We start from the raw sequence: 13,291 nt of genomic DNA on the forward strand, positions 1-13,291 counted from the left end.
AAGAATGCCAAGTGAAGTGAAAGTAAAAGCTATTCTTGATTTTTCAGTGCCATCCACAAAAAGTCAAGTCAGAGCATTTTTAGGATTAGCGGTATATTATAATCATTACATTCCCATGTTCTCATCTATAGCAGCAACTTTAATCAAAACTTTGAAAAGAAACTTAAAGAAAGGGAAAATACATTGGACAGAAGAGTGCACAAAAGCATTTGAAGAGCTAAAGGAGAAACTGTCTCAAAGGCCACATGCACCTGATTTCAATAAGGAGTTTATTTTGCAAACTGATGCTTCAAACTCTGGTATGAGTGTCATTTTAACTAAAAAAGATGAACGAGACAATAAACATCCAATATTATACCTTAGTAAGAAGTTTACAGAAACTGAAAAAAGTACTCTACCACAGAAAAGGAATGTGCTGCCATAATGTTTGCTGTAAAGAAATGTCAATGTTATTTACACAGGCATACTAAATTCCTCATCATGACCGATCATAATCTCCTAGTTTGGCTCAAAAATAATGTGAGTCTAAATCCACGCCTTACGAGATGGGCACTAGTACTACAACCCTACAATTACACGGTCGTTCATCAAAGTGGTAAAAACCATAAAAATGTAGACGCATTAAGTCGTACTCCCTGGCCTGATTAAATAATTTATTTCCCCTATATAGATTATTATTATTATTATTTTTTTTTTTTTTTGTTTTTTCCTCTCTTCCTTACTACATATTATTATATTATATACTAGGTGTACCCGCCCGGCATTGCCCGTGCATTTAGAAAATGCAGATAAGTGAATAGCGCAGGAATAGTAGTGTAGGACATGTAGACTGTCTCTCTCTCTTCCCCCCCCACAAGCTACAAAAAAGAAATGAATTGTAATTAATCGATTTAATGTATCGTCAAAACAGCAAACTAACGCTAGAATAAAGAAATCAATTGTTACAATCGAACGTTATTTGAAAACAAATAATAATATCAGTGAGTCAAAAAAACCGTGATTAATTAATTATAAATAATTTTTTTTAAATTTTTCTAATTCAAAAATCGAAAATCGGGCTTCGAGGTCTGGTGGCCAGCCCCTTTGTGCTTCCGTATACAAAATTCCAGGTCCCTGCGTGCGATAGATTTGGCTGGAGAGCTCAGTCAGACAGACAGACAGACACATTACACTTGCTTTTATTATTATAGATAATATTTCTATTATGTATTGTGTTGATATTCTGTTGTTACGAAAAAAATTTGTAAATTTTAATTTATAAAAATAGAAATTAAAGTTTATCTGGAGGGGGGAGAGGTAGTAATATTTTGTTATTTAACAAATAACTATATTGAAGTGGTAACACCATATTTGTATATGTAACTGCTGCTCAGCAATGTAAGAAATTTTTTTAAATTAGAATTCTGAAAGTGAAGATCATTTGTTATTTTGTTAAATACTGCAAAATACGTTACAATACATATATTTGTATATTTTTTTAGGTTGTTTTTGTTATATTGGAGCAACAGCACTTTTAGTAAGAATTAAAATATTATTTAAATAGCAGCTAATATAGTTCATGTATAATAAAGCTACATAATTTTGACTATTATCTTTATATTACAAAACATCAGGTGACATAAATACTGAGACACTAGTTAAATGTGAAAGAAAAATTTACCTTTAATTTATGATCCAGTTCAGGAGGAGCTTTAGAATACACATAAAGCCAATGAGGAATTTCTGGAATATTAATCAAATAATTAAATAATTACCAAATTTTGAGTAAAATGAATATTTTAACATTAATACAGCAAATGACATACATAGACAATCAACATAAAATACATCTAATTATTCAAATTATTAGGATAACATTCAAATATTCTTTTTGGATTAATTTTAAAATGGAAAGTAATTCCACCACCGATATTTCCTAGATAATATTATAATAGTCTTCTTACTGAATATGATGAATTATTTTTTGTTTCTGCAACTTAAGAGATCATTAGCATTTGTAATAAAATATATATTTATTATCATAATAACAGATAACAAAAACAAAGAATATAATGAATTTAAATAAAAAACAATTATAAAAAATGATATAAATATAAATAATTATAAAAATTTATTGAAGTACAATTTAATTTTACTTACCTTCTGCCGTAAATACGGTAATATGTAAAATAATTTGAAAAAAGATTACCTCTAACATAAATGAAACAAAGTGGAAGGTATTCTTACTGTACTATTATCATAATTTCCTTCCACTTAACGAGTCACTGGTAGCTATTTTGAGCAAAGTACTGCAAACAATTTGTTCATTTTTGTAGCATGAAGATCTAATATCCTCAGGATCAGACAGACAATTTATATCCAGATTATTTCTAGAAAGAATACCCACAATCTTGAGATTGCTAGTAAGACACTTAGTTTCATTAACTACCTGTTAAATGAAGGGAACCTTGCCAAAGAAGGTGAGCGATTATATAGTATTGGAATTATTTTTACAAAGTTTCTGGATTTAATATCAGGCAGTTTCATGAAGAAAAAGAAAATCAGATTGAATACCCAGATGAAAAAAATCTTGCAGGCAATACTGACTCCAATCCTACTAGTGATAAAATTCCTGGTAATATGAAGATTGGGAAAAACCAAGAAAAGTCGAAAGTTGATGGAAAGTGAAATTCAAAATCTTCATGTGATTCTGAATACTAATTTTATGCTGTTCAAGGAAGGAGAAGCTAATAATGCAATTTATGTATGTCAACCACGAGACAGAAGAGAAGAACGTCTACTGTTGATTTATGATCCAGGCCAAATATAATCTGAAAAGACATAAAGAACCTTTTCACTCAACATCAGATTATGGAATTCTAAATCTTTAGAAATTCAAAAGAAGTGTTCAGATTATGGAATTCTACATCTTTAGAAATTCAAAAGAAGTGTTTATTATAGTAAGAATGCCACGACTATCCTGGAAACTGATATCAAAACTAACTGTTGAACCTGAACATTCTTGTGATTAAGGTGACACAACTTGTAAAGAAAAATGAAAGAACTGCTGAGAAACTTCTGATCTTTTTTGTAAAAACAACTCACAATGAAGAATTTCGATGTACAAATGATTCTTCCTTGCAAATGAGCTTTAGGTCTTACAAATGAAAACAGTCAGTTTGGATGTTTTAACCACCCATTTTGTTCAAATGTCTAAAATCAAACAACAAAAATCAGCGTTATATTCGCAAATTTTCCGGGACTAGTTTCGATGGCAGACTAATAAAATTTCAGGACTAGTTTTGTGTACAAGATACTTAATGTACACTTGCTGACTAATGAAAGAGCAGAAAATTTAAATAGACTGAAGAAGAAGGACCCTTTCTATACTCAGACACCTTCCAAATACTTCTCAAGTAATCTCAATCTAACTCTGATTGCAAGAACTATATACCAATTATGAAAAGTCACTGCTCGCAATTCCTGGTTCTTTCCTCTGTCCTTAATATATCAAACTCTGCTTAGAAAAATCACTGAACTTGTAGCAAGCAGCAAGAAAACCAAGAGTCCAATACAGAAGTCGAAATTAGGGAAGCCATTAAATTACTTAAAAAATAGATTTCAGCATTATCCTTATTTTTTCTCTTGCAGGTTATTTATGATGAAATCCAAGCAATTTATTTTTTGCACAGATGACACTCCTGACTGGACCACCCCTTTTAATAATCTATCCATCAAACTGATGATACTCAGTTACATGATTTTTCCAGTCAGCTCAACTTTCGGCATCTAGTGCAGTTGGTGCTTTTCTGGGGCAAGTGTCTCTCTTTTTGCATTACTAATGCTCTTCTCCCTAATAAAACAGAACCTAAATATATATGACATCTTGCATGATATTCCTCTTTTTACAGGATTAATTTAACTACTTAAAACAGAAAACTTGGAAATAACTAGCCTGCACCAAGATATCCAGTATACCATTTTATAGTTGCAATGGTTTTGAGTTTCTAATTGTTAAATTATGACACACAATTTTCTTATATTTAGTCAAACCTTTTACTGATTTCTTACCAGATTTAAACTGATGATCTATAATCCGGAATCGCCAAAGTCCCAACGAGTCTGGATTAAAGACTTTTGACTGTATACATTTTTAATACTGGTGCTCTACTGAGGGTACCTTGCCAATAGATAGCAGCACTAGGCTTCTCCTTCTCTACTCTGTGAGGTAACAGCATTTCTTTACATTGTAATAGTTTATGATATAATAATTTATTTATGATTACCTTACAAGTTGTTTAGATTTCAGTATTATGTTCATGAAGGGATGGGCAGTTTAGTGACCCTGCACTAAGACTGAATACAAGTATATTTGTTTCTTTTTATTCTTTTTTTTACTCCGCTTGAGTTTCATTCTTCTCTATTTAGCTAAAATTTTAACTTCAGCACTTCACCCTTTCCCAAGAGAAAGACTCATTGAATTCAAAATTTAAAATTCTGGGGTCAAAATTTTACACAATTGTAGGGGTTAAATGTTGCATGTTAGCCCTCAAAAGACACCCATTGCTTCGTGTTTTCCAAAATCCTAGAATTCAACGAAAATGAAAGGAGGTGATTGGCAACTGATTTGTCATTTGGGAGTCACGCCTTCTTCCCTTTGTGTGGTGTGATAAGATCACACAAAGAGAAAGCTTACTTAAAAATTAGGGAAATAGAAGTGCACTTAAGTGCACCATCTCTTAGTGTAATCACAAAAACTGTTGATTTCAAAGCATGCTTTTATTCTTATCATCTTTGTTAATTTTAGATGAAAGACGGGAACGCAAGAGAAATTTAGGGTTAGGCTAAAAATAGGTTGTTTCTGAAATAAATTTCACAGTTGGTGAAATGATGGAAAATATTTCTAAGGCCCGTTTTAGATGCAAACTAGAATTTATCCAAAAGTTTAAAAGGAGCCCCTAGGAGGCCAAAGGGGTTGAAAATCGAAATAAAAGCTTTGAGGTGTATAAAATAATAAAGTTGTTTAACGGCATTTCTTCCTGAACAAAAAGATACACTACAACTTATATTTACAAAAAATAAAAAAGTGGCCCTTATGGTCCTCGATATTCGAAAGTGTGTGTGCGTGGGGGGGATTCTTGGTATCATAGCATGAACCAAGGTTTTTTTACATATTATCTAAGGTGTAAAATATGACTTCAAAAATGCAACATACTTTCTCATCTGAGTCGCAGTGTTTCATTTTTCAATTTTTTTATTTTTCGGCTGTTATATCTCCTTGTAATATTATACTAGTTCAGTTATAGCAAAATACAATTTACGCATGCAGTGTCATATTTGCTAATTTTTTAAAAATAATAATATTGAATTTAAATCAAGTTCAAAAGCTTTTTACCCTTATTTTACATAAATAAGTTCAGCTGGCTTGCATTATCAAAGTGCATAAAAACAAAAATTTTTTTATTTTTCTATTGAAATTTTAAAAGTTCTTGTCTTCAGACTTACATAGCTATATTCAAGCACCCATCTCTACAGATGCACATTAAAAGTATGCAAAATTAATTTAAAAAACAAAACAAAAAATTAACAATTGGCAGCAACCTGGAAAAAATGTCTTAGAGGGGTGCCGGTATAAAATATATACCGGTTCTCAAAATTTAGGATTTCGCTCTAGATTTTTTTTAAGTCTCAATTTTGTGTCCTTAGGGTTCATAAGTTCATGCACAATTTTACCACAATTTAAATTATTTTATATACCGCCCTCAAAGGGTTAAAAAGGAAGTAACAGTAAATATTATTAGTTCATGCAAAATTTTACCACAATTTAAATTATTTTATATACCGCTCCTCAAAGGGTTAAAAAGGAAGTAACAGCAAATATTATAAAATCCTAACGGTAACAAAATAATTAGTCAAAAAGTGCAATAAAACAGAAGATTTATTTACCTTCAGTTTTTACGTAAAATTATAATAATGACAATTATTAAATTATAAATATAATACATGTCGCCCAGATGGTATAATAGTTAGGGAGCCTGCTATGGTACCGAAAGGCCCGTTTTTGAATCCCGAGAAGACATGGATATTTTTAAATGTGTAGCGTCGGTGCAGCAAGGCAGCATTCTAAATATGCAGCAAGCCGAAAGTCCTCTTGTGTGGATTGGTGGAAGATCCCCGGATTGTCCAACCTCTCTTTGGAGTTTGCTCTGGCAAGCATTGTCCCATGTAATACGGACACGACGACGACAACAACAACAACACATATAATGCACAATTCAGTTAAATATATAGTATACAAACTTGAACTCATTCACCATGCATTTATTACTCAAAGAAGATTTTGAACCTATTAATAGCTTTAATGTAATAAATTCAGTATAGAATATGCTGCATAATAATCACTAGCAGAGGGAAAAAATGCAAATTCTTTTAACATTGACCCATACTTTAACTGCTGCTTTTTAATCATTACTTCATAAACTTATTTCCTTATATTAGCACCTTTTAGCATATTAAGAGCATCAATACATGGTTTAATTTAGAAAATTCTTATTTGATGTTTAGCCCTATACCATTACTACCAAATTTTAACTTTAGAGACTAGAAATTTTAAATGATATAAAATCTCACCTTCAGTAAGATAAGGATTTGCAGGAACTAGAACATTATGCTGGTGAAAGTTTGTGTGCCTTGGAGGAGGCTGGCGATTTTGGCTAAGAAGAGATGCTTGATACATCACAGCACTTGTCTGACCATACTGAGGAGCACAAGGGTGTTCATACTGAGCTAGTTTTGTAATATGACTAAGGGAAAAATATTTAAATATATACATATACACATACATATGTACATAATACATATACACACATACACATTCTAAAGTCACTGATTATATATACAGTACAAAGTCCGAGATCCGGATGTCCAATATCCGGAATGATCTAAAATCCGGACCTTAAAGCCATCAACAAAATTTTCTTAGGAATTTTTTTTAATGCTTTACGCATGCGCATTTGATTTTTTGCCCCATAAAAAAGCATGTGGAAAATCCCGATTCTTTATTTCACTTCGGTACTGAATAAAATATCTCGTTATTGAAGAAATAATCATTTTAGCATAAATTTGTGTGATCAGTAATTTGGCTCTGTAGCTGAGTATATGCTTTTCCAATTAATGGATTTTGTAAAGAAATGTGGAGAAGCAGTAATAAATAAAGGTATAACAGAAGTTTTTCATTGCAATGGCACGTTGCAATCATCAATCAATTAACGGATGGCGAAATCTGTAGTATGGTTCTAGATCCAGAAAATACCGCTACGGATAGTGAAGAAAGTGATGACAGGTTATTGAAAACAAAAAAATTTTGATTGACAAATTAGTCAGAATTCTCGATGCAACAACCGCAGGACTTGAACAGTGGAACTTTGTAACTGAACAAGAAATTATGTCTGTTTATAGAATTAAAGAGAAAAAATAAGCACAAAAAACGAAGCAACTTAAACAACTTACATTCAGAGAAATGTTTAATAAACAGATAACTATTAAGCTTGATTTTTTGTAAATTTTGATACCCTTTAGATCATAGATGCTTCATTATTTCCTAAATCATGATTTCATGTTTTTAATTTTATAATTTCTGCATGCCATCTCACTAGATTTAAACTGATGATCTAATATCCGGAAAAATCCCAAATCCGGAATCACCGAAATCTGGACGAGTCCGGATCTTGGACTTTGTTCTGTATATATAAAAGAGAAGAAATAAATGAAAATTATCTCCTATGAAATATGAAGTAAAATTTAGATCTAAATGTGTACTCTTGGGAAAATTACTAATTGGAAAATCTAAATAATTAAACTGAAATTGCTCATTAAAATGCATTAAATTAATAAAGAGAATTGTTGCTGATTCTCTCTCTCTCTCTATATATACATACTTGTATATCTATACAATATAGGTATGTATGTATACATGAAGGTACACACATATATAAAACAAATAAACCAAAATACTACCTTTAATTCGTAACACACCCTTAGCTCTCTATTTTAAATCTTTCTGAATGGTTGTCCCATTTACGAATTCCCTATGAACATTTCTTACAGCTGGGTGCCCACCCATGCATCACTGGAGAGTAAATTCAGGGAACGGGAGGTGCATAACAGCATTTTAAGGCGGAATGTTTTTTAAAGACCACTACATGGCCTCTTATGTCCATTACTTTTGAACTGAACAATGGTTTAGCATCCTGCCTTCAGTTTGTATACATTCTGTGTGACTTTAGTATTTAACTCATCAGCTGTTGGGGAGATTGAAAGCGTATTGTAAACACAGCTCCGCTCTTTAACTCACATGATATAAACATTTGCATTTCTGATATACCTCCGAATCTTTTTTTAATTTTTTTTTTTTTTCTCTACTGTGTAGGGTCTTTAAGGGTCACTATTTGAGGTTCTGTTACACTTTGCATTGCTTTCACATACAGTTTGGATAATTTACTTTTTCATTTTGGAAAGTCTTTACTCCAGTTTATTATTTTATTATTCCAGTTATGAGAGGAAGAATATACTCATGGTAAATGAGCCAATTACTAACATAGATGAGAGTGTTGATTCATTTTCTAAAGAGTTGAAAAGTGAGATTTCTAGTGATTTTGATACGGACATTTTATCACGAGAAATTGCATCCCCATACAGTAATTGGAACACCAAGAATAAAATCTATAATAAATGCTGAAAAGAAATTTACTTCTTTAATATTTTCATTGATGATGATCTACTAAATTTGATTATTGAAGAAACAAACAGTTCTGCTCAAAATGCTCAAAGAAGCACTTAGTCAACAAGTCAGCCAGATTTTCAAAGGTAACTGAGAATATAAAAGTGTTTTCTGCAATGATAACACTGATAAGCATTATCAAAAAGCCTAATTTGAAAATGTTTTTCACTACAAATGAAATATTTGCTACATTGTTTTTCAATAGAGTTATGCCTAGAGATATGTTCTTTAACATTTTAAAATATTTGCATTTCACCTCAGACAAGAGTGCTAAAAAGTTGGGAAAATTAGAACTAATTGTAGAAAACCTAAAAAGTAAATTAAAAAAAAAATACATAGAGGAAAATATTTGCATGGATGAATAACTTTTTGCTTGAACTGTGTTATGGGATACAAATATATACAGTACAAAGTCTTTAATCCGGACTGGTCAGGACTTTGGCAATTCCGGATTAAGTGTTTTTCCGGATTATAGATCATCAATTTAAATTTTGTAAAATGGCATGCAGAAATTATAAAATTAAAAATATGAAACCATAACTTATGAAATAAAGAGCAATTATGATCTAAAGAGTATCAAAATTTACAAAAAAAAAAAAAAAAAAAAAAAAAAAAAGCTTAATATTTGTTTACTTTATTAAACATTTCTTTCAATGTAAGTTGTTTAAGTTGCTTTGTTTTTTGTGCTAATACTTTCTCTTTAATTCTATAAACAGACATAATTTCTTGTTCAATTTCACTGTTCAAGTCCTGTAATTGCTGCGTCGAGAATACCAACTAACTTGTCAATCAAAATTTTTTTGTTTTCAATAACCTTTCTGTCACATTCTTCACTATCGGAAGCGGTTCATCAAAACATGCTTTTGCTTTGTAGATCCTTTGGCAGCTCCAGAATCGGAAACTCTTTTTGACATCATCAAAAGTTCAAGCTTGAAGCTGATTGAACAAAATTTTGAGAACTATGGAAATTATCGAAAAGAAAAGCAGTTTACTGTCAGATCTGTACTAGCATCTATCCGATTACCTGATTTTCCTACCCTCTGTATGAACAACAACAACAAAAAAAAAAAAAAAAAAAAAAAAAAAAAAAAAGACGGAGCACAGTTTGTCTACAAACCATATTAAAACACTCTGTGCTATGAGATTTACCACAGTCTTCATTTTAAATTTTGTTACTTCTTCTTGTAAATAGTCTATTGTATTTTTCATTAATTTTAAAGTTTATTAATGAATTTTGTAAATTAAAACTTTGGAAAAGTTTGCATAGTGCTTCCGAAATTTATTTTCCGAGGTAAGCAATTTTTTTAAATATATTTCTCGTGTAAAGGAAAAGATTATTAAATGATAATTTATTGTATATGACAGTTTAATAATAATGATAAAAAATTATGACGTTAGAACTCCGACTCCCCTCCACCTTGAGGGAAAGTCTAAAACAAAAGTGTGCTGTCTCGAAAGGGTTAATTTGGTTATTTTCCCTTTCTGTCTTAAAAAACAGTAACTGTCTGTAATAAATCCCTCTAAACTGCTTCTTTTCAAAATTAATCCATGCCGTATTATTTTCTTAACAATAATGAAGAAGGTACTTACATAACTGTTCAGCAAATAAGATTTCAAATTTGTAAGCCAAAACTTATTATTAACCAAGTAGGATTAAACAGGAACTGAAATCAATTAATTTAGAAGACAACCTCCATTTCTGATACAGTTCTGCTCTTATTTACTGTACTAACATGTTGTCACTTACCTCTCTTTCACCAATCATATTGTTATAATGATCTAAAAAGGGTATAAATGTGATCAAAAGCATGCAAACAGATTGTACACATCACACTTCGTAATTCAACTAAATGCATTTCTAAAGAAAAAAAAAAAATTTTTAGCTGGCCTCAACAACTGCTATTGCAACTACGCATCATGCTATTTTATGTTCTTGCTTATCATTAACATGTACATCATCACACAGAAATAATTCTTTTCTGAGATGAATTTTAAAATATTCCATTAAATGTCAAGCATCATGTATATGCAGAGCAGCAATTGCTAAAATGCTATATTTTGTTACCTACGACACAAAACATGAATGTTTGAAAATTTCAGTTTCTTATGTTTAAAATGAATATATGAATGTGAGATATATTAGGAAATATACTTCAAAATTCCATTTCTTAATCATAAACAATATTTTGGCTCTGAACAGGGAAAAATATACAATAAATAAAAATTGAATGTATTTGTTTTAACAGATACATTCTGAAATTCACCGAGTGAAAATACAAAAAGACGGTAAAACATATTTGAGTGAGTGAGTGAGAGATTATGGTGCAAAACCAAAGATGATTATAGTGCGCCAAACACGAGATGGAGTGAGTACGATTGATGAAATTAAAATACAATAAATAAAAACAAGTAGACAAATGTATCAAATCCAGAGGATGAAGTCATATAAGAACAAGTTAAAACCACACATTTAAAATTTAAGATACAATCTTTAAAACAAATTACATTAGGTGATAAAAGCCAGTTTCTTTCAAATAATAAAATAAATTACAATTGACCTCTCTTCCGATTAAACGGTCGAGAGGTAAGTCACAGCTATTAAAATATTTCTGGCGAAGACTATTAAAAGATGGATACTCAATTAAAATATGACGAACAGATAAACAAACATTACAATTAAAACACACAGGCTCATTCTCAGCTTTTAAAAGGTAGTTATGTGTCACTCTAGTGTGACCAATTCTGAGGCGAGTCAAAAGAACTTCCTCCTTACGATTTTTGGTAGATTCCCAATGCTCAATTCTAGGTTTTACTTGTCTTAACTTGTTTTGAAGCTGAACATCCCAAATTTGTTGCCATTTTTTTCGGACCTTTCCCTTGATGACACAGCAGATATCTCTAAAAGGGATAAGGCGACTAGACAGTTGAACAGTAGATTTGGCTGCGATATCTGCAAGCTCATTTCCCTTTATTCCAGCATGTCCAGGAACCCAGCAGTACAGGACTTCATATCCTCGAATTGTTTATATGAATTTTGAGAACATCGACTACCACAGGATTCAGAGTGTTGGGAAAAGCTTCCAAAGATTTCAGAGCACTATACGAGTCTGTATAAACTATGAACTTTTTGTGGCAGAGCTTTGAGATGTACAAAAGACCATAATATATTGCAGTTAATTCAGATGTTATGACTGAGCAAGCATGGTGCAGGCATCTGCCCTCAATGTAATCTTCAAATACAAAAGCCATCCCGACATGATCATTTGACTTTGATCCATCTGTGTAAATCGGATAATAACTGCTATATTTCTGCCTGTGCTCAGCAAAGAGTTGTCTGTAAATGATCTCGTTAGTGCTCGCCTTCACGTGATGTTTGAAAACATCAAGAAGCTGAATCCGTGAATTTTCCCAAGGTGGAATTTCGAAATTCTGTACTGCTTGGGGGCGCATATCAGAGAGGGAATGTTCCTCAATGACAGGGCGAACTCTTAAAGGAAAGGTAGGAACGCAGGATGGACGCGTTTCAAATAAAACGTTACACGCATCATCGAGTAAGCACAGCTTATTGGGATGTTCAGGTTGGGATAGAATATTAAAATATTGCAAGAGGGACAATTGCTCATGCCTCAGATAAAGTGATGGTTCGTTACAGTCAACGTACAGGCTCTGGACAGGAGAAGTCCTGAAAGCTCCTGAACAAATCCGCAGAGCTTGATGGTGAACAGGATCCAGTTTTAACAATACTGATGGCCGAGCAGATCCATAAACAACTGAGCCATAGTCCAGTTTAGAGCAGACGAGCGCTCTGTAAATGCGAAGCATGGAGCAACGCTCTGCACCCCAGGAGGTATTCGCCAACACTTTTAAAATATTTAGTGTTTTTAGACACTTCTTTCTCAGGTTTAAAACATGAGGAAGGAAAGTCAATTTCTGGTCGAACGTCACTCCTAAAAATTTTACTTCGGGCACAACTGGAATAATTGAACCATTGAGATATAACTCAGGTTCAGGATGGAGACCTCGCTTCCTACAAAAGTGCACACACACAGTTTTTTGTTTGGAAAAAGTAAATCCCTGTTTGTTTGACCATTCTTGGATCTTATTCAGAGCTATCTGAAACTGCCTCTCTACGTATCTCATGTCTGCCCCTCGACAGCTAATCTGCAGATCATCAACATATAGAGATCCCAAGATGGTGGAAGGAAGTTCTTTTAGTACTGAGTTTATTTTTAAACTAAACAGGGTTACACTAAGCACACAGCCTTGAGGCACACCCTCTTCCTGTTGAAAAACATCCGAAAAAACAGAGCCAATTCTTACTTGAAAAGTTCTAGCGTTCAGGAAATTCTGAATAAAAATTGGTAGGTTGCCGCGCAAGCCACTCTCGTGAAGATCGCAAGTATACCGTATCTCCATGCCTTATCATAAGCTTTCTCTATATCGAAGAAAATTGAGACAAGGTGATTTTTTCTTACAAAAGCTTTTCGAATGGATGTCTCTAAGAGGAGCATGTTATCTACGGTTGTTCTCCCT

At 32.2% G+C, this 13,291-nt stretch overlaps 1 protein-coding gene across 2 annotated transcripts in view; it reads right to left on the bottom strand.

Moving 5' to 3' along the window:
- sav (scaffold protein salvador) overlaps positions 1-13,291 on the bottom strand; it is a 78,335-nt gene that overhangs the window by 18,108 nt on the left and 46,936 nt on the right. For both annotated transcript variants that reach the window (XM_035352179.2, XM_035352178.2), the window contains exons 7-8: positions 6,610-6,782; positions 1,661-1,722 (exon numbers count right to left, since the gene is read on the bottom strand). In XM_035352179.2, the coding sequence (XP_035208070.1) occupies positions 1,661-1,722; positions 6,610-6,782 (235 nt within the window). The remainder of the gene's footprint in view (positions 1-1,660; positions 1,723-6,609; positions 6,783-13,291) is intronic.

This window comes from Stegodyphus dumicola, chromosome 7 (assembly GCF_044657685.1).
Source record: "Stegodyphus dumicola isolate Sdum_Otavi_A_Nest chromosome 7, ASM4465768v1".
NCBI lineage: Eukaryota > Metazoa > Arthropoda > Arachnida > Araneae > Eresidae > Stegodyphus > Stegodyphus dumicola.